The 22,035-nt window shown below is 39.8% G+C and overlaps 2 protein-coding genes across 2 annotated transcripts in view; one reads left to right on the plus strand and one right to left on the minus strand.

The window, feature by feature from the left end:
• utp20 (UTP20 small subunit processome component) overlaps positions 1-16,396 on the plus strand; it is a 32,049-nt gene extending 15,653 nt beyond the window's left edge. The window contains exons 28-62 of the mRNA XM_053650375.1: positions 564-707; positions 2,154-2,233; positions 3,081-3,316; positions 3,428-3,572; positions 3,820-3,907; positions 4,016-4,159; positions 4,262-4,315; positions 4,486-4,638; positions 4,828-4,983; positions 5,079-5,219; positions 5,341-5,478; positions 5,911-6,050; positions 6,132-6,220; positions 6,320-6,633; positions 6,748-6,887; positions 7,962-8,118; positions 8,204-8,302; positions 8,386-8,553; positions 8,659-8,825; positions 8,955-9,096; positions 9,243-9,359; positions 9,496-9,666; positions 9,797-9,928; positions 10,570-10,680; positions 10,772-10,851; positions 11,284-11,353; positions 11,450-11,632; positions 11,727-11,858; positions 11,987-12,119; positions 13,127-13,314; positions 13,430-13,501; positions 13,594-13,935; positions 15,052-15,178; positions 15,276-15,421; positions 15,513-16,396. Coding sequence (XP_053506350.1) covers positions 564-707; positions 2,154-2,233; positions 3,081-3,316; positions 3,428-3,572; positions 3,820-3,907; positions 4,016-4,159; positions 4,262-4,315; positions 4,486-4,638; positions 4,828-4,983; positions 5,079-5,219; positions 5,341-5,478; positions 5,911-6,050; positions 6,132-6,220; positions 6,320-6,633; positions 6,748-6,887; positions 7,962-8,118; positions 8,204-8,302; positions 8,386-8,553; positions 8,659-8,825; positions 8,955-9,096; positions 9,243-9,359; positions 9,496-9,666; positions 9,797-9,928; positions 10,570-10,680; positions 10,772-10,851; positions 11,284-11,353; positions 11,450-11,632; positions 11,727-11,858; positions 11,987-12,119; positions 13,127-13,314; positions 13,430-13,501; positions 13,594-13,935; positions 15,052-15,178; positions 15,276-15,421; positions 15,513-15,668 — 5,055 coding nt within the window. The 3' untranslated portion in view covers positions 15,669-16,396. The remainder of the gene's footprint in view (positions 1-563; positions 708-2,153; positions 2,234-3,080; positions 3,317-3,427; positions 3,573-3,819; positions 3,908-4,015; positions 4,160-4,261; positions 4,316-4,485; positions 4,639-4,827; positions 4,984-5,078; positions 5,220-5,340; positions 5,479-5,910; positions 6,051-6,131; positions 6,221-6,319; positions 6,634-6,747; positions 6,888-7,961; positions 8,119-8,203; positions 8,303-8,385; positions 8,554-8,658; positions 8,826-8,954; positions 9,097-9,242; positions 9,360-9,495; positions 9,667-9,796; positions 9,929-10,569; positions 10,681-10,771; positions 10,852-11,283; positions 11,354-11,449; positions 11,633-11,726; positions 11,859-11,986; positions 12,120-13,126; positions 13,315-13,429; positions 13,502-13,593; positions 13,936-15,051; positions 15,179-15,275; positions 15,422-15,512) is intronic.
• Positions 16,397-16,402: 6 nt separating this feature from the next.
• On the minus strand, positions 16,403-22,035 carry arl1 (ADP-ribosylation factor-like 1). Its single transcript, XM_053650385.1, has 6 exons — positions 21,399-22,035; positions 19,464-19,601; positions 19,279-19,360; positions 17,854-17,965; positions 17,594-17,772; positions 16,403-17,505 (listed from the first exon to the last, which is right to left on the minus strand). Exons 1-6 carry the CDS (start codon positions 21,400-21,402, stop codon positions 17,475-17,477), a joined length of 546 nt encoding a protein of 181 aa, XP_053506360.1. The 5' UTR covers positions 21,403-22,035; the 3' UTR covers positions 16,403-17,474.

Here is a 22,035-nt window from a genome sequence, read left to right on the forward strand (position 1 = left end):
TGACAGAACTGTAAGAAATCGGCTGAATGAAATGGAATTTACGTATAGAAAAGCCAAACAAAAACCAGCACTAAGACCTAAACGGAAGAAAACAAGGTTACAGTGGGCTAAAGAGAAGCAATCATGGCGTGTGGATGACTGGAGGAAAGTGATATTCAGTGATGAATCACAAATCTGCGTTGTCCAAGGAGATAATGCTGGAACTTTTGTCTGGTGTTGTTCTAATGAAACATATAAAGACGACTCCTTGAAGAAAACAATCAAATTCCCAAATTTTCCTCAACATTGAGTAATTCCATAATTTTTTCCTCTACTTGATCTGGGAAAAAAAATGCCATTAATTAAAACAATTAAATTTAACTTGTTTGAGGTATATCACACAAAGCCAGAATGTTCAGCTATTAAACAAAAACTGTTTTGTGTCATAACTGAGATTTGTTTATTTACTATGAAGTAAAAAAGCCAGGTGAACATCAACTAAGTGTGGTGATTCCATCATTTTTGCCAGGGCATGTAGAATGGGAGTGTAAGTTAGGCTCAGTGCTCTCTGCGTGTGTGTATAGCTGAAGCCTGGCTGTATCGGCCCTCTGAAGAACCTGAGACGACTGGGTCTTCTTCGCATCCAAGACTTCTTTGACAACTTTGAGTCTTACACCTTCACAGCTGATGAACTTGATGCTGTGTTCCACGCTATTGTCTGGCCTCAGGTAAAAAGTGTGCTTTGTGTGTGCCAGTGTGTTGCTTCCATGTTGGTTGAAGCATATGTGAGTCTATGTGTGTTGTCTGTGTGATGCTCATATTCTGTGTACTCATTCTCCTCTGAAAGTATTGAAACGAAATGACATTCTTTTGTTTTTGCTATACACTGAAGACATTTAGGATTTAGATAAAAAGATGAATATGAAATGATGTGATAGAATTTCGACTTTAATTTCCCATTTACATCTGGAAGTTAAACCACTTGGAACATGGCACCTTTTGTTGGAACTCATCCATTTTACAAGTGATCAAAAATCTTGGAAAATGTCACTGACCAGTGTTTCTCGTTACCCAGGTGTGCCCTGTTAGATCGATTAAACAATTAATAGCTCTGAATGTCTACACTTGGTTTGAGCCCTGGGTTTCACCTGTGAAGACTCCATTTGTTGTTTAAAAGAATAAACCAACATGAAGACCAGTGAGCTGTCTATGGGAGAAAAACAAGCCATTTTGAAGCTCAGAAAAGAGGGAAAAATTTATCAGAGCCATTGCACAAACATTGGGCATAGCTAATACAACAATTTGGAATGTCCTGAAAAGGAAAGAATCCACTGGTTTACTAACAGCCAGAAATGGAACAGGCTGGCCAAGGTAAACAGCAGCCATTGACAGAAACATTGTGAGAACTGTGAAGAAACCCAAAAACAAGCATCAATGACATCACCAACAAGCTCCATAGAGCAGGGGTGAAGGCATCACAATCCACTGTTTGCAGAAGACTTTGAGAGCAGATATGTAGAGGCCATACCACAAGATGCAAACCACTCATCAGCAGTAAGAATCAGAAAGCCAGATTGGAATTTGCAAAGAAATATAGAGATGAACCACAAAAGTTTTGGAACCAAGATTAAGCCCTACCAAAGTGATGGAAAGGCCAAAGTGTGGAGAAAGAAAGGATCATGATCCAAAACATACAAGCTGATTGGTCAAGTACGGTGGAGGTAGTGTCATGGCTTGGGATTCTGGAACAGGCTCACTGATCTTTATTGATGATGGAACTCATTTCTGCACTTCTGGATGCATTTCTCTGCCAATTTACAGAGAAATGCATCCATTCTAATTGGGAGGAATTTCATCATCAAGACTATGATCCAAAACATACTTCCAACACAACCTAGAGACTTTATCAAATATTAAGTGTTATTTATGTTAACACACTATAAGAATGTGATCTCTTCCTATACTTTTGTTCACTTAAAAATGGATGGTCTGCTAGATGTAAATATCAGGAAATGAAAGCTGAAATTCGGATCTATCTCATATTCATCTTTAGATCTCAAACCCAGATGTGTTCAATGAACTATATAGCATTAAGAAAATAATTGGCCTTGCTGTTCTAATACTTTCAGAGGGGACTGTATATTTAATGTGATGTTTTCTCTGCTGTCCTTCAGGTGTGTCGTTTGCCCACAGAGAGCACATATGCTCCCACGCCACTTCTTAAACTTATCCATGTCTGGAGCATGAATGCTAGGTAAAAAAAAACACATTCTCTCACTGGATTATTGGTTTATTTTGCTAGGTACTTGAGCTGGTAATGAGAGGAATGAATCTGTGGCTTACTGAACAGTTAGATCTGTAAGATTTTTTTTCCGTAAGGCTTCCTCGCTGTAGTTACCAGTTACTATCCAGAAAATCTTTCGTGTCGTTTAATTTTTAAAAAATTTTTTTTATTATTTTTTAGATGTTTAGAAATTCCACTTTACCAGGAATTTTCCATTTGGTTTTATAATAGCTGACTTGTTTAATAGCTGTACTGTCTTCCCTTAAATGTCTGTGGCAGCCACTAAAGCAGAGTGAAACTAAACATACGGCTGAACCCAATGTTCTGAACATGAACTGTAAGCGTAGATTTTTTTATGCACCTTGTGTAGAGATTAAACCTTTAGAAACATTTGTGGGTCTGAGTACTAATAATCAAAGGAACAGTGTCTGGTGTTGGAGTAGCAGGTTTACTATGCCATGGATTCAGGGTTGATGCCTAAGCTATGTTGTTTGTATACCAGTGCAAGGCTTGAGCACTAGGTTTCTGGGGTAACCACATAAGCTCGGTGGTACAGACACAGGCTGTGGCTAAATGTGTGCTTTTGAATAAATCAAACTGTCTGTAAAACTTGCTGAACCTCTTAGGGTTTTCTGAGGGTCAATACCATTTTTAACAAAAATTACTCCCAGAGACCAGTTCATATTTTTGACACCTTGTTTTAACATTGTTTCTGCCTTCTTTAATGTAAGTGTTGAGATGTATTAAGTTTGTCTCTGAAATAAAACTCATTAGTAATATGTGCAACTATGGTGTAACCCCGTCGCTCGTCTCTCAGGTATTTCCCTTTGCTGGCTAAGCAGAGACCGGACCACCCAGAGTGTGATGTCTTGCTCAATGTCTTCGCCTTGCTATCTTCCAAAAACATCTCTGCTATCACAACGTCCATGGTAATGGACATCTGTGAGAATTTGCTGAACATGGCAGACTTCACACCCTCTGAGACAGAGACAGAGCTGAGCATCAATGAGTGTGTTCTTCCTAAGCCAGCCCCTGGTTCAGACGTCACCACAGGTAGAGAGCAAGACAAGATGCCTAGAGTGTTCTCATTTCCCACCAACAAGTGCTTTTTGGAAGTAGCATTTGTGTATATTGTAACAATCCTTTTTTCTGTCTCTTACACAGAGTCTTTGACTGTAGGGTCGAGGCTGCTCTTACCTCACATCCCTGCTGTGCTTCAGTACCTCGGCGGAGTTGTGCGCAACTCCGATCGCATCAAAAAGAAGAAATTCCGAGCTCAAGTTAGCAAAGAACTTAACATCCTCTCCAAGTATGCCTGGCTTTGCTGCTTATAGCTTGTGATTTATGTTTTCTTATTTTATATATATATGTATGTATGTGTGTGTGTGTGTATATATATATATATATATATATATATATATATACACATATACATACACACACACATACATATATATATATATATATATATATATATATATATATATATATATATATATATATATATATATATAGCTAGATAGAGATATATCAAATATTTTATCGTTCTGTTCCAGGATCAGTAAATTTGTCATTGACAAGGAACAGAGCTCAACACTTATCCATCTGCTGCTACCATACCTCCATAAGCCAAAGATTGCTGAGGTATTATCCTTATCTATCACAGCAGTGTAAACTTGATATGCTGTATATTATTTTTAGTGGATTTCTTAAACATATTTCTATATTTCTATTTGTTTTGGTCTCATACAGGAGACAGAGCTGGACATTCTGAGCACAGTGCAGAACCTGCTGAGACAATGTTCAGAGCCCAGTGTCTTCCTGAAGCCTCTTAGTAAACTCTTCTCCATTGTGCACAGCAAGCCATCCCGCAAAGTCCTGTGTGAGGTCTTCAAGGTCAGATACTAACAATCCATCTAGCTTTATATCTCTATTCACAGCCGAACTCTGAACCAACACTCAATGACTGCATTGTGTCTGTCTTTTTCTCCTCTGCAGACTCTGTCTGACCTGGACAATGAACTGAAGTACATAGTCGATGTTGCTGTGCAGGTAAGAGATCATTACAAATCAGAGAGCAATGTATGGATTCATTTCTATTTAGCTCCTTACATGGTGACCTTATCTCCCACGTTTATTCTTGTCTCATCCCACACCAATTTCTCTTCTTCTCTTGTCTTGTCTTCTCTTCTTCCTCCTTTCCTCCTCTCTTTTCTTTCCAGCTAAATGCCTTTGATAGTCGGCATCTAGATGAGATCCACTTTGATGTGCGCCTGATGGCCTTCCAGAAGTCAATTAAACACATTAAAGAGATGTACACACTGGACATGAGATACCTCATGGTCATCATGCACAACTGCTTCCACTCTTTTGAAGTGAGTAAGAAAGCCAATATAATAAATCTACCATACAATATATCCAGTATTTACATAGTTTAAAAAAAAAAAATGAGTTAAAAGCTTTTTCCCCTATTGGATCTCTTATGCAGGTGAGATCAGTTTAAATTTGTGGTGTGTCAATTGTTCATTGTTTAATGTATGCATATGTGTTTGTGTGCGTTTTAGATCGGCGACATGTCTCTAGCGGACAGTGCCAATCTGTGTCTTTCAGCTATACTTACACAGCTGGCTGCAGTGGGCTGTCCCGAGCAGGAATATAAAGAGATCGTGCAGTACACTGTGTTGGATGCTGTGAGGAGAGGATTAAAGAGCAAAAGAGAGGTACACTTATGTGTATGCCTTAACCAGCTAAGGCTGAGCCAAAAGCATGCACAAAGCCACACATTGATGTGCCCGTTCTGTTCTCCTGTATACAGAATGTGAGGAACGATTACACTTCAGTCCTGGCCTGTCTGGTGAAAACCTTCCCCAATCGCTCAGAGTTCAGAGACCTGGTGCAGCTCACTAACTACACAGATCCCGAGTCAGACTTCTTTGAGCACATGAAGCACATTCAGGTAGATGCACAGCTATTTTTCTTCTGATTGGTTTAGAAGTTAAAAAAAATACAATTGGGAAGTGAATCTGAACAAATCTGAAATGCTGCAGCTGTAATCTGTGTGTGTTCATGGACTTCAGGTACACCGCAGGGGACGAGCGCTCAGGAAGTTTGCCAAGCAGCTGACAGAAGGCACAGTGGTGATGACTTCTCGCTCCATGCAGAACTTTATCATGCCCTATGCCATGATTGCACTGTTCGATGAGAAACTCCTCAAGGTAGTTACAGTAGTCACAGTGTATGTGTGTAAATAATGAATATTATTTATACCATGACCATGGAATATACTTTCTGATTGGATAATTGTCCATTATTTTCTTATGTATGGACAGTTCTAACAATAAAATTGAACTGCAGTTCCAAATCATTTCTATGTTACAAATATTAAGAAAATTATATTAAGATATTGAGGAGAAAAAAAAATCACGTTTCTGCAGAAAGAAATTAGTTAGAGGCTATCAAACATTCAAGAGTTTTGATTAAACGCGACAAGCACAAAATTACATGATGCCGTCCATGACATAACCTTAACGGTCATATAACAATACCTTGTTGAGACTAGAAAGCTAGCAATGTGTAATATATTAATTATAATTAACATAATGTCTGCTATTGGTGTTAATAGCAATACACTGTTTTTCAATATGCAGTATGAAGCTATGACCTCCGCAGCAGTCGATGTTATTGGAGCAGTGTGTAAGCGTCTGACCTGGTCTAAATACCTCTACTACCTCAAGCATTTTATCCATGTGCTCCAGACAGGAATAGTTGAGCAGAAACTGGCTGTAAGGTGAGGAAGAGTTCTGTGACTATGAGTATCATAAGTTTCATGTAAACACGAGTAACCTTGCTGCACTGTTCTCTTGTACAGTTTGCTGTTGATTATTCTGGAAGCCTTTCACTTCGACTATGAGAGTCTGAGCAAAGAAATCGAGGCAGCCAAGAACAAAAAGGCAGACGGTGAGTCTCTAGGGAATAATCTTGCTACCATGTGAGCATCTCCACTAGCTCTAGGTTCAGCCTCAATTATGATACAATTTGTTTTTGTTTTTATTTCAGTGCCAAATGTTCTGGAGGGAGAAGCAGGAGAGGAACAAGTAGAAGCCATGGATTCAGATGAAAGTGACATGGAGGATGCCATGGAGACCAATGATGCTGATGCTGTTGCCACAGAAACCGTTGGAATGGACACAGGTGAAGGTGGCGATGCCAAGCCCAAAGAAGGCACAGAGGCTAAGCCAAGGAAAGTGCTCCCTGTTGTTAGCAGTGGCCTTCCTCAGAGTAAAGAGGAACTGGAGGCTCTTATCTCTTCCATTCATCGCACTGTCACTCAGAGCATCTTGCCCAGACTACATAAATGCCTAATAGCCAAGGTTAGTGTTCTTTTTTTCCGTTTTAGTTTAATCTTAGGTGGCTAGATTATCTGTAACTAATGCTAGCAGTGTGGGGACAAAAAAAATGCTGATAAAATATGATTGTGTGCGTAGGTGAAGAGAGATGATGAGCATAAGACGGTGAAATCAAAGGAAGTGAAGGATGAGGAGGTGGTAAGAGTGCCCATCGCCTTTGCTATGGTCCGACTCATGCAGACTCTTCCACAGGAAGTTATGGAAGCCAATTTGCCTGGGTGTGTACTGTGTGTACATTAGAATCGGATGATACAAAATTTAATTATTTAAAATTCCCTTAATTGACATTACTTAACAGTTTAGTTAACATGAACAAACAATGTACTTCAGCATCAATACAATTACCACTACACTGTGTGTGTATGTGTGTGTGTAGATGTATATAGTTTGGGGACACTCGACTGAAATGTTTCTCATGATCTTAAAAATCTTTTGATCTGAAGGTGTGTGATTAAATGTTTGAAATCAGTGTCGTAGACAAAAATATAATTGTGCCAACATATTCATTTCTTTCATTAGAAAACTAACATTTTATTTACAAAAAAATATTTTTTTTAAATTGATGACTTGGAGTGAATTATTCCGAAAAGCAGCCAAAAATTTAATACTCATTTAATACTGTTTAAAAGCATCTCAGGGAGATTCCTCAAGAAATCGGTTGAGAAAATACCAAGAATACAATTCTGGAAATTCTAGGCAAAAAGGCGGTCTACTTTGAAGATGCAAAAATACAAATTTTTTAAAATTTATTTTGGATTTTTTTTATCCCCACATAATTCCCATAGGTCGATTTGTGTTACTCCAGAGTTTTGTTGACTTTATTATTCTAAAATGTGATCTCGATTATTATTCTAAAATGTGGGGAAAAAAATAATTAAAATTAATAATTAAGTCTAAACTTTTGACCGGATGTGTATATAAACCAACACCTTAATGAATGTGTTTGTTGGCTGAATAGAACATTCCAATATTTACATTTTGAGATAAATGTTAGTTTATTTAACTTTTAAATAAATGTTAATTAATACTAACACAATGTGTTAACTTACTTTAACATTAGTTCTGGTTTGTTTATGCTGAAGTTTGTCATCTGTTAGTGGTAGGTAATGCATTAAATAATGAAAAATAATAAGGCAAACTTAATGTAAAATGCTACCTCAGATAAACCTTAGTTGTCACATTTATTCTGCAGACAATGTTAAATGGTTTCCTATATACATTTCCTATTTTATCTAGCTGAAGGCAGTATTAAATAGCATACGGTTTATATATTTATATTTATATATATACAGGATACTCCTCAAAGTGTGTGTCCACCTGAAGAGCCGTTTCCAGGAGATCCGTGACGTAGCTCGAACCACACTAATCAAGATTATTGAGGCCTTGGGGCATCATTACCTGCATTATCTTCTCAGAGAGATGCAGGGTGTTCTTGTAAAGGGCTATCAGGTAAAAACTACATAACTGTCCTCTCAGTTAACTAATCCTAAACTAGGTAGAGCTGAAATACTCATTTGTAAACACTGTTTTTCAGATCCATGTATTGACCTACACTGTTTACCATCTGCTCTCAATCCTGAGACCGTCCTTAAAACCTGGAGAACTCGACTCTTGCTTGGACATTCTGATAGAGGTGAGTGATCCTGTCTGGACCGTCATGTTTATATTTGGCTAAGTGGGTAGTGTGCGATGGCTGATGTTGAGAATCTTTCTCAGATTTTCAACAATGAGCTCTTTGGCTCTCTTGCGGAGGAGAAAGGGATCAAGGGGATTGTTTCGAAAGTGATGGAGGCCCGTCACAGCAAGAGCTCAGACTCGTATGAGTTTTTGGCTCGGTTCTGCAGTCAGGAGAGGGTCACGCAGCTCATCCTTCCGCTCAAAGACGTAAGTGGCCGATCAGTCGTCTTTTTAAAAAAAAATTTTTATGACAAACTTGAAAACCTTTGTCCGCAAGCATTTTCAGTCAAAGTACTGTTGCATGTTTGCTAGATTTTGGAGAAGACAGCCAGCCTGAAGGTATCCCGGCGTGTGCACAGTGTTTTGAGGAGAGTCGTAGCAGGACTTCTGCTGAATCAGAGCATGACCCCTCAGTCAATTCTGCTGCTGAGCCACGGTCTGGTCAGCCAGAGCCTGCCACTCATCACAAGCAAGAGCAAGTATGTCTCTCTCTCTCTCTCTCTCTCTCTCTCTCTCTCTCTCATTCACTCACTCACTCACAACACATACACAGGAAAGTAATGTTCTGTAGTTCATTTAAAGAAACATGGTGTGTCTCTGTGGTTCAGACCGAAGACTGCTGCACCTCCAGATCCCCGACTGCCACCTCGCAGCTGCTTGATCCTGCCCCCCACCCCGAAGAGAGGCGGAGCGAAGGTGGCCCTCAGCCGCAAGACCAACATGCACATCTTAGTGGACACTGGACTGAGTGTAAGAACACAAACATTACCAGATGGATCATTCATTTTCATAAAGGATGCTGAATGTCCCAGTTCTCACCTTCTAATTTGATGACTATGTTCTAAATACTTATATTGTGGCTTGACTTTTTTTTTTGTATCCATATACACATATAGCTGCTCCATGGTAGTTTGAAAAATTCCAAGGTCAACTCCTCCGTGGCTACTGTACGGGAGATGTTAGACCCATTTGTCTCTCTTCTGCTGGACTGTCTCAACTCCATGCATGTCAAGGTCTGTCCCATGTGTCTCACTGGGAGTGACTCTACCTTTGGATGATCACTTAAACTGAGTTTGTATATAAAGTTTCGGCATGTTTTATATGTAACACTACCCTGTTGGTGTGTGTGGTGTGCTTCGGTGTGTGTAGGTGATCACTGAGTCTCTTCAGGCTTTCATGTGGATCCTGAAATTTCCACTTCCTGCTGTGGAGCAAAATGCTCACCAACTCACCAAGCAGCTGTTCGTTCTGCTGAAGGACTACGCTAAAGCAGGTGCTGGTCATGGAGAAAACTTCCACCTTGTCCAGAACTGCTTCAAGGTGCATAGACCTGCTGACACACACATATATAGTTCTGATTAAACAAAATATTTTTTTTCTCTTCCTGCTTCATTTCCATCTCACTCAGTCTTGCGTTTTGTCTTGTCTTGTCTTATTTTTTGTCTTTTAGGTCATAACCGTCATAGTGAAGAGTGTGACGAAAAACTGCATCTCTGATACACAGCTGCAAGTGCTGTTGGGATATGCTGAAGAGGACATCTATGATAATTCTCGTCAAGCCACTGCATTTGGCCTGCTCAAGGTATATTTTGGCTCCAGTATAAAATTGCATATTTATTAACTGATCGCGTACACTTCCTGCAATCATTGCAACCATACTTGAAGGGGGACACTGGGAAAAGGCAATTGTTTATCCATCAGTACAGCGAAACATATATAGACTTATCTGCATGGCTTTCAAAGAAAATGCTACAGGCATATTAACTAGCTACGTTATGCCAGTTTCTGGCCTAGGTTTTATTTGGAATATACATGAAATTGCTTTCAAATTTTTCTCATAGAACTCTGATCTGTAGTGTTGACTGCACACTCATAAGTATACAGTTTCCCCCCTACATCCTACATCCATTTAGCAATAGACTTTGTCACAAAACTGCTTTACAGACATCTGGATGTAGATGCAGCTCTGTAATGAGCTAAACCATTAATGAGAGTGGCAAGGAAAAACTCCCTGAGACAACAAAGAAGAAAAAAAAAACCTTGAGAGGAACCAGACTCAAAGGGAACCCATCTCTTATGGGTGACACTGGGTGATACTGGGTGATTTTAAGATTAAAAATCATTATACTATATAATCGTACAGAGAAAAGGCAAATAGTTGCTTTGTGTGACATTTCTTTTAGAGAACTTGAGCTTGGTTTAATGAGTGCTCTGTGCTTTTAGGCAATCCTTTCCAAGAAGCTGGTCGTACCAGAGATGGAGGAGGTCATGAAAAAAGTTGCCAAACTGTCCATCAATGGCTCGAATGAGCAGGTCCGCGTCCGCTGTAGACAGGTGGGTAATGATAGCCCTCACTACCTTCCTCATCATCATCATTATTGTCATTTATGAAGTTTCCAATGAAATTTCTTCTTCTTTCTTCCAGATCTATCTGAAGTACCTCATGGATTATCCACTTGGGAAAAAGCTGAGGAACCATTTTGACTTTATTGTTGCTCAGCTCACGTAAGTACTGTGGAATGTAAGCATTGAAATTTGTAGACCAATGAGTTATGGTGCCAGAGATTTATTTTTTTCCTCCAGAGGTGCTAAAAAATCTGCTGAGTCACAAATGATCCACATGAACCACTAACGTTTAACCAGTGATGAGAAGCAGGCATGTCTAGTTGCCTGTCAATTCAGGAAACACTTCCTCTTGCACAAGCATTCATGTGTTCTAACCTTGGCAATACATATGCACGTGATTTAGGGGTGTGGCTTTTGCAGGGAACACTAAAAGAGGAAAAAGGGGATGCTTTGGCTAAAATTTTGTTTTTTGATCAATTATGTCCAATTATAACTTCTGCCCACATCATTGAAAATATCTTTGAGAACTGAAAAGTAAACTTGGTTCCATTGTGTTAATGAAAGTTATTCAGGCTTTTCTCATTTATGCAGGTATGAGTACGACACAGGGAGACAGTCTGCCCTCGAGATGATGGCCTTCATTTTCCAAGCATTCCCTCAGGTATCACCTCACTCCTTGGATTATTGAATATTTAATCTTTCTGTTTAAACTATAGCTGATGTGTGGGCTTATTTTGGTTGATTCTTTTGAGTACAGCCTCTTCTCTTGGAGCACTGTGGACTCTTCTTTGTGCCTCTGTCTCTGGCTATGGTCAATGATGATTCAGCACGCTGTAAGAAAATGGCCTCTCTCTCCATCAAGTCATTACTGGGCCAGTTAGACGTGAAGCACCAGAACTCCATGTTCACTTTGGTCAATGGCTGGCTGACTGGAGAGAAGGTGATCTTTAAAACACGCTGATTTGAAGATTCATGAGCGGATACAAATTGAATAAAAATTGATCATGTGCTATTTTCTGTGTATGTATGTGCAGGTGGCTCTACGGAGACTGGGCACTCAGGTGTGTGGGATTTTTGTCGAAGCAGAAGGGGAGCAATTTGGTCGCAGATTGGATTCTCTGCTTCCTCTAATAGAGAGGGAAATCCACACTGCCAACTTTGAAGATGTGAGTATTGGTGCAAGACATAATTCCTCATAGTGGCTGATGTATAAAATGTTAAAAGTGATGAGAAGTATGTATGCAAGCATAAGGTGAATCTGTGAATAACGTACAATTCTATACTTTTTGTTTAGTTCGAAGAGGAAGAAAACGAGAAAGCCGCAGATAGGTTACTCTTCTACTATCTCACCCTCATCACCAAACTTATCAAGGACTGTGGCTTCTTGGAGCTCCACAAACCAGCTGACACTCTCTCTAGCATCTGGGGTATGAATCCACACACACATACTAAAGTTGTTTTGATATTTGGCGTACGTTTACACAGAGGACCAATTCTGGCTGCAGTGGGGGGGAAGATGGTGTTGACATAGATATATCTACTTATTAATCCTCCTTTATTTATAAAACACTTCAACCATGATGATCAGGAGTAGAGGTCAACCGATAGTGGATTTTTCAGATACAGGTAACTAAGTTGGGCAGTACCTGCCGATAACCAATTAATCGATCGATTAGTTTTTAAAATTGATACTGAATGAAAACATAGCACTCAAAGTAAAATAGTGCTGAACTTTATTATAAAAAAACACTTCAAATAACACAACAAAATTTGTCAGTCATAGTTTCGCCTCTAGAGGCCTCTCTCATGCTGTATGATGATAGTGGACCTGTCTCACTCTCCCACAGTGGATGCATCCAGGAAAAACCATGTGTGAATTTTTGCAGATAACCGATAGTTCCAGCAATTGATTGATCGGTTTTGCAGATAAATTGGCACACAGAACCAATCAAACCTCTAATCTAATCTATTGGTGTGTGACATGCAGATGCAGCTGTGAATTGCTTCAAAAACTTTACGAATAAAAGTTTACCATCACTAGAACAGATTTGTCATGGCACCCCTATAGAGTAGGCATGTGTCCTCTCCCAATAGCTGCAAGAGTGGGATATGCACCACTTATTTATTTATTTGTTTGTTTGTTTGTTTGTTTGTTTGTTTATTTTTGCTGTGCTGAGCTTAGTGCACAGTCAAATGGAGAGGTTCAGCTACAGTTCAAGAGTTTTACATTTTCTGCTCCCTGCTTTAGAAACTAATCTCTGGCAGCTTTGTATATCTCTGAAGGAATTCTGCGATGTGTGTGGAAAAAGGTGAAAAACAAGTCAAAGCTGTCTAAAAAACAGAACAGATTTGTTTTATAGCTTAAGACACGAAGTATTTTTTTCCACTTGAATCCCTGGATTAAAGTAATCTCGAACTACATTTGCTCTTCTAGGTCACATCGAAGCTCACCTGCGTTATCCTCACTCCTGGGTTTGGTTGACTGCTTCTCAGATCTTTGGCCTGCTCTTTGCTGCTCAGAAGCCAGAGGAGCTGCTGTCTCTGTGGCACTCTGAGAGAAATGCCCCCCAAAACATCCAGCCTGTGGCTTCCTCATTCCTCTCAACCAACCTGGACAAGAGGGTGAGACTCTCTTTAAGCCTGTGTGTGAACAGTGCCACACTGGACAGTGTTATCCTTCACGCTACCAGCTGCTCAAAGGTGGCCTCTGAAATCCTTTTCTGTTTTTCACTTTCAGATGAGGGAGCTCGTCTTATCGTTCTGTCACCAGCTGCAGTCCAAGTTCCTGGACATCAGTGCTGGTGAGCAGGTAGGAAATCTCACCAAACCAAATCGAGCACACACTGAAAACTGTCAGCAGTACTGCAGAGTAATGGGTTGATGTATTATGAATGTCAACAGGTAATCAAGAACCTACTGTTCGTGGCCAAGGTGATCTATCTTATCTCGCCAGAGTCTGACTTAGAAGGGAATGAAAAAGAAGAAGGAGTAAAAGAAGTTGTGGAAAAAAAAGAGGATGGAGATGAGGAGCAGGATGAGGACGAGGAAGAGGAGCAGGATGAGGACGAGGAAGAGGAGCAGGATGAGGAAGAGGAGCAGGATGAGGACGAGGAAGAGGAGCAAAAGCAACAGAAGATTATAGAAGAGCAGGATGAAAAGCCACCTTCTCTGCTCTGGGTGATTAAGAAGCTCACGCTGCTTGCTAAGAGAGAGGCAGCCCACAACCCCAAAGTGCCAATGAAAGTGAGCTCTTAAATACGTTATTATACTATACTCTCTTCTCCCGTCTCTGATATAGTTTACTAGTAAAGTGATATAGTTTATAACGCAGTCCTGTTACTTCTAGGCTGGGGTATTCAACTAACATTTCAACTAAAGCTCAAGTTATGTAAAATTCCTTATGTACAGAGGACAAGATAAGTGACTAACATGACTGATTGGTGACAACAGTTACCTTTTATTGCTCAAACATTAGTGATTAGTTTGTTGCTATAAATAAAAAAATTCAAAGTGGTTGTGTTTTTGTTTTGTAGTAGCGCTTCACATTACCACTTTTGACTAGTGCCATAGACTCTGAACAGATGAGAAGTCCTTTTGAATTTGACATGGGGAAAGTAAACCCATTCTTCTTTGTGCGTTTTTTTGTTGTTGTTGTCAGTTAAAAACACAGGCTACGGTAACGATTTACTAATCAGACAACAGATGGTAAATAAAATGGGGGGTCGTGTAAGACTCTCCCTAGAAGTAGTGCAGCTAATCTCAGCAAGTACTCGGTTCTGTGAAATGCACTATATGGCCAAAAGTATGTGGACACCTGACCAGGACCCCCCCCCCCCCCATATGTTGGCCATCCCCAGTGTCTTTGTATGCTGTAGCATTACCATTTCCCTTCACCGGAACCAAGAGGCCCAAACGTGTTCCAGCATGACAATGCCCCTGTGCACAATGTGAGCTCCATAAAGACATGACGTGTTAAGGTTAGTGTGGAAGAACTGGAGTGGCCTGCACAGAGACTTAAACCCCACTGAACACCTTTGGGATAAACTGGAACATGGACTCCACCCCAGGTTTCCTCACCCAACATCAGTGCCTGACCTCACTGATGCTCTTGTGGCCAAAATCTAGTGGAAAGCCTTCCCAGAAGAGTGGAGGTTATTATAACACCAATGGGGGACTAAATCTGGAATGGGATGTTCAACAAGCACGTATGGGTCTGATGGTCAGGTGTCCACAAACTTTTGGCCATATAGTGTACTTTGTTGGGTCCACAACCAGACTGCATTTCGCCAGTTGACAGCCCCCGTTGTAGGTGGTGAATGAGAGCGTGGATAAAAAGTTGTTGATTTCATTTTTTCTCAGAGAACATGTGTCTTCAAGTTCTTGGGAGCCATAGCTGTTGACCTGGGCAAAGAGCGTCTGGGCCCCTACCTGACTACCATCATTGCCCCGCTCTACAGAGAACTGGACAGCACGTATGCAGACCAAGGTATCTGCAACTTATATTCCTACCACTCATTGACCAAGAGTTATTTATTCAGTAGATTTCATTTACTGATTCTTCTAATCTGGTTTGATTACACCAGACCCCACACTGAAGAACCTGGCCCAGGAGCTCATTGAGCTGCTGAAAAAGATGGTGGGGCTTCAGAAGTTCTCTCTCGCCTTTGTTGCTGTGCAGAAGGAGGCCACACAGAGACGAGCCTCACGCAAGAAACACAAGGCCCTGCAGGTGAGTTTCTCATGGAAACAGTGCTCGTTGTAATAGTTTGAATATAAAGCTTGTTACTGTGGTGTTGACATGGTTGCCTATTTTTTCTTAGGCTGTGGTCAATCCTGACATTGCCGCTAGGAAAAAGATCAAGAAGCACCAGAAGAAAACTGAAGCAAAGAAAAGGAAAATCGCATTTTTACGGCCAGCACACAAAGCAAAGAAAAGCAAACGCACTTCACTCAGAGACTTGGCTATGGTTCAGTGAAATCTTTTCATTTTAAATAAATCGCCCTTGGAGCCGAGAGCATGATTGTATCTGGCCATCATAATTCATAGATGCAAGTGTTACCTGGATGGTGTTGTATTACAACTGTATTGCTGTGTGGATTTGTGCAGTTAAGTGTGCAATGTTTTTTTTTTATTGTTATTAAAAGAATCATATATGGATTCAAACCAGGATAAGCTCAGCCTTATTGTTCTTGGGTAATTTTTCCTATAGCACAGTGTAAGCCGGAGTAATGCTGAAATTACAAATATGAGAAGACAATTGCTGGTTTCCAAATGAAGGCAGATTTACAAAGTGGTTTCTTTAGTATTTCTTTCAATATTAAAAGCAATCTCACTAGAACATGTATAGTCCGAGCCCTAATGACTGAGAAGTTACCAAAAATGAAAGATTAGCTGCATTAGTGAAAGACATGATCAGTAAATCAAAACAATTATAACCATATGTAAATGATCTATAATTGAAACAATATGGTTTCAGCTTTTATAAACTAATGTATCGTCAAAAATCTACCTACTTGGTGATATCCTACCATCATGTGCTATAAGAATGATCATAAATTCAGGTGTAATGTATAAACCCAGAACTTGTATGTCTCAAGTTGTAATTACTTCAGAAATAATTTTAATACCCAAGTTTCTTACTTGTTACAGGCCTTTACATTTTTATCATGGTCTAAGAAAGCATTTTTCAGTGATTAATGGTAGATAGTATACCTCTAAACACCAAATACTTTTTAATGTGACTTTGCAAGTGGGAAATTTGAACTATTTGATGAGCAAGTGATTAGTCCTCTAGGTCCTTGCCCCCTTCGTGGCTCAGAATGGTATAGCAATGAGATGAGAAGGACTGACTGAAGTCTTCCCAATGTATCTCTCGACTTTTCAATGGAACACCACACACAACTATACTTGTTAAACATTAGATCCTAGGGTAACTAAATTACCCTAACCCTCTATAAATTATCTAACCTAACCTTTACGTATCTGCTAGGCTGCAGAGATATTACAAGTGAACTGAAAATATTTGAAGTATTAAATAAGGAAATGAAGGCGTGTACACACAACAATTAGTATGATTCATGAGTTTATGTTTTTGATTAATCATTAGCAATTAACTTGACAACTAATGTGATTCCACTGCATTACCCAAAAAATGTTGGGCATGATGTGATAATTTCACCTCTCCAGTGTGGTAAAAAACTATTGTTGAGAAGATTTATTTCAGTGTTAACACAACCAACAGTATCATCCATGTACATGCTTGTATATAAATACGCAGTGACAAATCCACTGGATACAAACAACAATTAGCTTTAAATAATCAACCCACTAAAATACCCAAGCGTAATTAGATACTGAAGCCGCAGAACTGATTAAGTGTTTGAAGAAGAAAGAAGAATAAGGACCAACTGTCAACAGTCTGGTACCAAGCTTAAAGGGGGATGGACTATGATTATGATACTCCAATGTAGTGGATATGACTTACAGGAAGAACAGGTCTAACTGGCATCAGTATGGATGAATCAGCACAACTATAGGACCGCTGTGCTTCTTACAGCTCATGTACAGAGTCCATATGAACTGGGAGCCAGTGGAAATTCAGTTTGCTGTACTGATGCCCAGATGTTCTATAAACTGCAGCTTCATTTTACAGGGTACAAGAAAAATGCCTTCACATAAAGGGGAAAGGGGAATGCAGTCACTGGTCCAATGGGCCCCCCAAAGTCTTTCAACACGAAGTCTGAAAACGCAGAAGTATTTACAGGGAGTGGTGCAAGTGCAATTACTGTCGGCTCTTCAGAGACTCCACCAACCTGCAGAGAGAAATGCAAACAAATGATTTACTACTCAGCAATCACAAAAATGTTCTTTTGTAAAAACACCCCCTTAGGAGGTCCATACCATTCCATGGCCTCATCCAGGCCTGTTCCTTTAGTGGCAGATGTTTTGAATATCTGCCACTTCCTGTCTTTGAGTGCGGGTAACCCCAGGGAATTGGCCACCTCAGTGGGTGTCATGGCTTGCTCCATATCCTGTTTGTTGGCAAACACAACTAGGATGGCTTTCTTCAGTTCTTCCTCCTACAAGAAGAGCAAACATTGATGACATCAAATCTAAATGAGGCAACATGAGCCAGTTAGATGACCGGTCATTTCATCTACCTCCAACATAGCCACCAGCTCAGACTTTGAAATACCCATCCTGTCACGGTCACTGCTGTCCACAACGTAGATCACAGCATCAGTGTTGGAATAATAGCAGCGCCAGTACGGCCTGGAAACACAAACATCAAGCATGAATGCACCTAGCCCATTTTTAATTCCAGCTCGCAGTACCAGTTAATCTCTGATACCGATACACTACTGTCATCCACACATTAACCAGGCCTCGCCTGGCTAATTTACTAAATTACTGTTGCCAAGTGATGTGAAACATCAGAGGAGTCACAGGTGTGCGATTTGTTCACACGCAAGAGCTGTCATTTCAGGTAACACGTGTTGGCAGAGTAAAATACTCTTCTTGCTATTTAAAACCATCATAAAAAGAAAAACATGAAAAGATACTCTCAAGCAAAAACGGAATTGTTTGAATCATAACTAAAATTTTTCTACCTGAAAGACGTTTGTGGATAAGGAAACACTCAGTGGTAGGGACAACCAAAAATCCTTTCAGAATTATTTTCTAGGGAATGTCTAAAGACAACTGATGCAGAACCTTTGTGTTTTGGGTCGACATTCCTGTGATGACAGAATTTCATTTGAAATAAATAAGAATTTTTAATTCATATACTTTTCCAGGTGTGAAAATGAAAGCCTTTAAAATCCATGCTTTTCCAGACCCACGCAAGAACTGAAATCAAATCCAGGATCAACTGTTTAAGGGTGTTTCCACACCTGGTCCTTTTCAGGGGTCTGTGCACGGCTCGCTGGATTTTTGGCCCATACAAACACTCCCAATGGTCTCAGACCTTTTTAAAGTGAAACAAACTGAGACCATCTTGTGAGGTGGTCCAAGTACTGTTCATTTCAACTTATGGTAATGTTATGGACAGTTGAGGAAACGGCAGCAAAACCACCCACAGAAAATAAGTGTTTCTTCAATTTTCAGCTAAACTGAAAGACAGAGGATTTAAAACACACTGCCTTGCAGTGCTGGTTTAAAGTGGAAAATGTATTTAATTATTATTATTATTATTATTATTATTATTATTTAAATACAGAAATGTACCCAAAAACTTACAAGAGGATTAGGACCCAAAAAGCAACAGCGGTCTGAGACCCCATTACTGCTTAAGTGGACCAAAAAAGAACCCAAGTCCTCTTTAAAGGACAGGGACAATGTGAATGCAAAGAGAACTGGGAACTTTTCACTTGGTTCAGCTCTTAATCCACTTCAAGGGGTTTAAATTTGTTTTTGTTTTTTTAAAGAGGACTCAACTGTGAAAACACCCTAAGGCTAGTATCAGCCTCTATACAAATATTCATAACTGAATCAGTACATCTCTAATATTAAACTTGTCAGAATGGCAGAAAGACTGCTTACAGCAACAATAATATAAACTGAATGTGTGAAAGTGTGTTTCTTACCTGATGCTTGTCTGTCCACCGAGATCCCATACCTGGAACTTCAGGTTCTTGTAAGTCACTGTTTCAACGTTGAAACCAATAGCTGTGTTTGAAAGGTGAAGTTTAAGTTATACGAGCATGTCCTGGACTGGTTAATGATTTACAGCTCATAATGGGTGATTGTTCTCAGTGTTGTAATAACATACTGGGGATGGTCGTGACGACTTCTCCAACTTGCAGCCTGTAGAGGATTGTAGTCTTTCCAGCACCATCCAAACCCAAGATAAGAATTCTCATCTCTCTTGTGCCAAAGAGACCCGAAAACAAGCTGGAGAAGAAACCCCCTGCATGGAGACAAACCACAATTAAAGACGCTTCATTCATGAACAGCTCTTTCTGAAGTCTTGTTGACTAAAGCTGGGTGAACACTGTGCGATTGTGAATAGTCCTTTGCGACTTTTGCTTGTCAGGCTGTACAAACTTGATCCCCGCTGTAAAGCCGGGTTCACACTGTACGATTTTGCCCATGATTTGGTCGTCTGAGACAAATTCTTATAATCCTAAAAGACTTCTATATTCCTAGGCCAAAATCTGTAGTCTTTGATCGCTAATTTGACGCGTTCCCCGACAGCTTATTAACATGGCTTACAGCGGGGACAGTGTTCATACAATCGGACAAGCAACAGTCGCAAAGGACTGTTAAAAATCGCAGCGTTCACCTGGCTTAAGCCATGTCACACTGTAGGATCTCAGCGGTCATTAAGGTCGGACTGTACGACAGTCAAGACTCGTACGGAGTAGAACAAGCCACACTACAGGACTGTGCCTCAAATCTTCTGACACTGACAGAATTTAATCAGAGGAAACATTTGCTCGCAACGGCTATTAATCAGCTGTCGGGGAACACGTCGAACTAACGATGAAATACTACAGATTTTGGCAGAGGATTATAGAAATATTTTAAGATTCTCAAATTAATCTAGCAGTGTGTATACAGCTCATAGCAACAATGACGCACAGTTACAGACACTATCTGACAATCAGTGCTAAAAAATAAATAAATAAATAAATTAAAAATTGCACTTACATCTCTACTCTGCACACTTTGCTTCTTCTGGAACTAAATTAATGGATGTTGTTTGGTAGCACTACTTGTATTGTTCTCTGCTTGATATATCGCTTTGCTTGTATTTTCTCATTTGTAAGTCGCTTTGGATAAAAGTGTCTGCTAAATGAATAAATGTAGTGTAAAATGTAAATGTAAATTATGTCTCAGACAACCAAATCGTGGCCAAAATCATACAGTGTCAACCCGGCTAAAGGTGAAATTAGCCACAATACCAGCCACTGACAGGCTTTGAGTTTTTCCTGAGGTTAAATTCTTTTTGCCAACCACCTCCTTGTCTTCAAAGTTTGTTTATTATTATTATTATTATTATTATTTTCTCCACCTGAAGTCAGTGAGTGTCAGTTCTTGGAGCTTTAATTCCCAAACAAGATTCCTCCCACTTTTATTTAACGGACCATACAAGCATATTAGAAAAATAACAAAATAGCAACAAATATCGGGCCTTTCTTCATCATTCAAGCTTTTATATACAAGGCTAATCGAGTTGAGCGAACAGGAATCGCAGCGAAATGAATCAGTGAACGAATCTGAACCGACTCAAAATACTCAACGATTTAGTCGAGCACACAATGCACTACACTTTTATTACGACGAGTCTCAGCATGTTATAATGATAAACTGCATCACAGAATCGAGGCTGTTCAATCTCATAACGACTGACACATTAGCCAGGGTGCTAACTAACCCCCCTACTACACTAAACAAGTTCTCCACATCAGATGACTGTACTGAGTGGAAAATAATGGCTCCTACACCTTAGCTAGCGCACTATACTCCAGCACAGAGAGATATCTTTTCCACAAGCAGCACAGTTTAACGCACACGCTGAGCTGGTCATCATTAAACTGATGGGAGAACGAACAGCCACAGCACCAGGCTAGCTCTGTTAGCATGTCCGATAGCAACAACACTAAACTCAAGTAATGATGGCGTCTACTTCAGAACAAATTAACACATATTCGCTAAAAAGACTTTTTAGCTACAACTACATCTTATAAGGAAAAAAACATACCCATTTTAAAACTAAATACCCCGGGTATCTCTCTGCAGAAAAGAGATCAGCAACCTTAGCCTTCGTGATGAACGTTTCCGTCTTCGAAGTTTTAAATGACGTGTCAATGAAGCATGTGTACAAGTGTCGCAGATTCGCCGAGCTTTATGTACTCACTTCCGTGTAATGTTTGTGAATATGATATATATATCAGATCACACGTCGCTTGAATTATACGTTATACACAATTTTAGCGTGGAGTCAGTCTTTTATCCAAGGTCGTAGATTCGTTTATTCACCAAAAAAAAAAAAAAAAAAAAAAGTATATCAATTGATCCCAGAGAGCTATTTTGTAATGTACTGCAACCAACGAAAAATATGCTCAATTAACTACAGCTTGTTGTTACTTGTTTTCTATTGATTTAATGTAAAAGGGTAGAGTTAACATAATAATAATAATAATAATAATAATAATAATAATAACAACGGTGGCTTAGAGGTTCGCCTCACATTGCCACGATTCCCACCACGGCCCTGTGTGTTCAGAGTTTGCATGTTCTCCCCATGCTGCAGGGGTTTCCTCCGTGTGCTCTGGTTTCCTTCCCCTGTCCAAAGACATGCATGGTAGGCTGATTGGCATTTAAAAGTGTGTGAATGT

The sequence above is a fragment of the Ictalurus furcatus genome, chromosome 19, assembly GCF_023375685.1.
Source record: "Ictalurus furcatus strain D&B chromosome 19, Billie_1.0, whole genome shotgun sequence".
NCBI classification, from domain to species: Eukaryota; Metazoa; Chordata; class Actinopteri; order Siluriformes; family Ictaluridae; genus Ictalurus; species Ictalurus furcatus.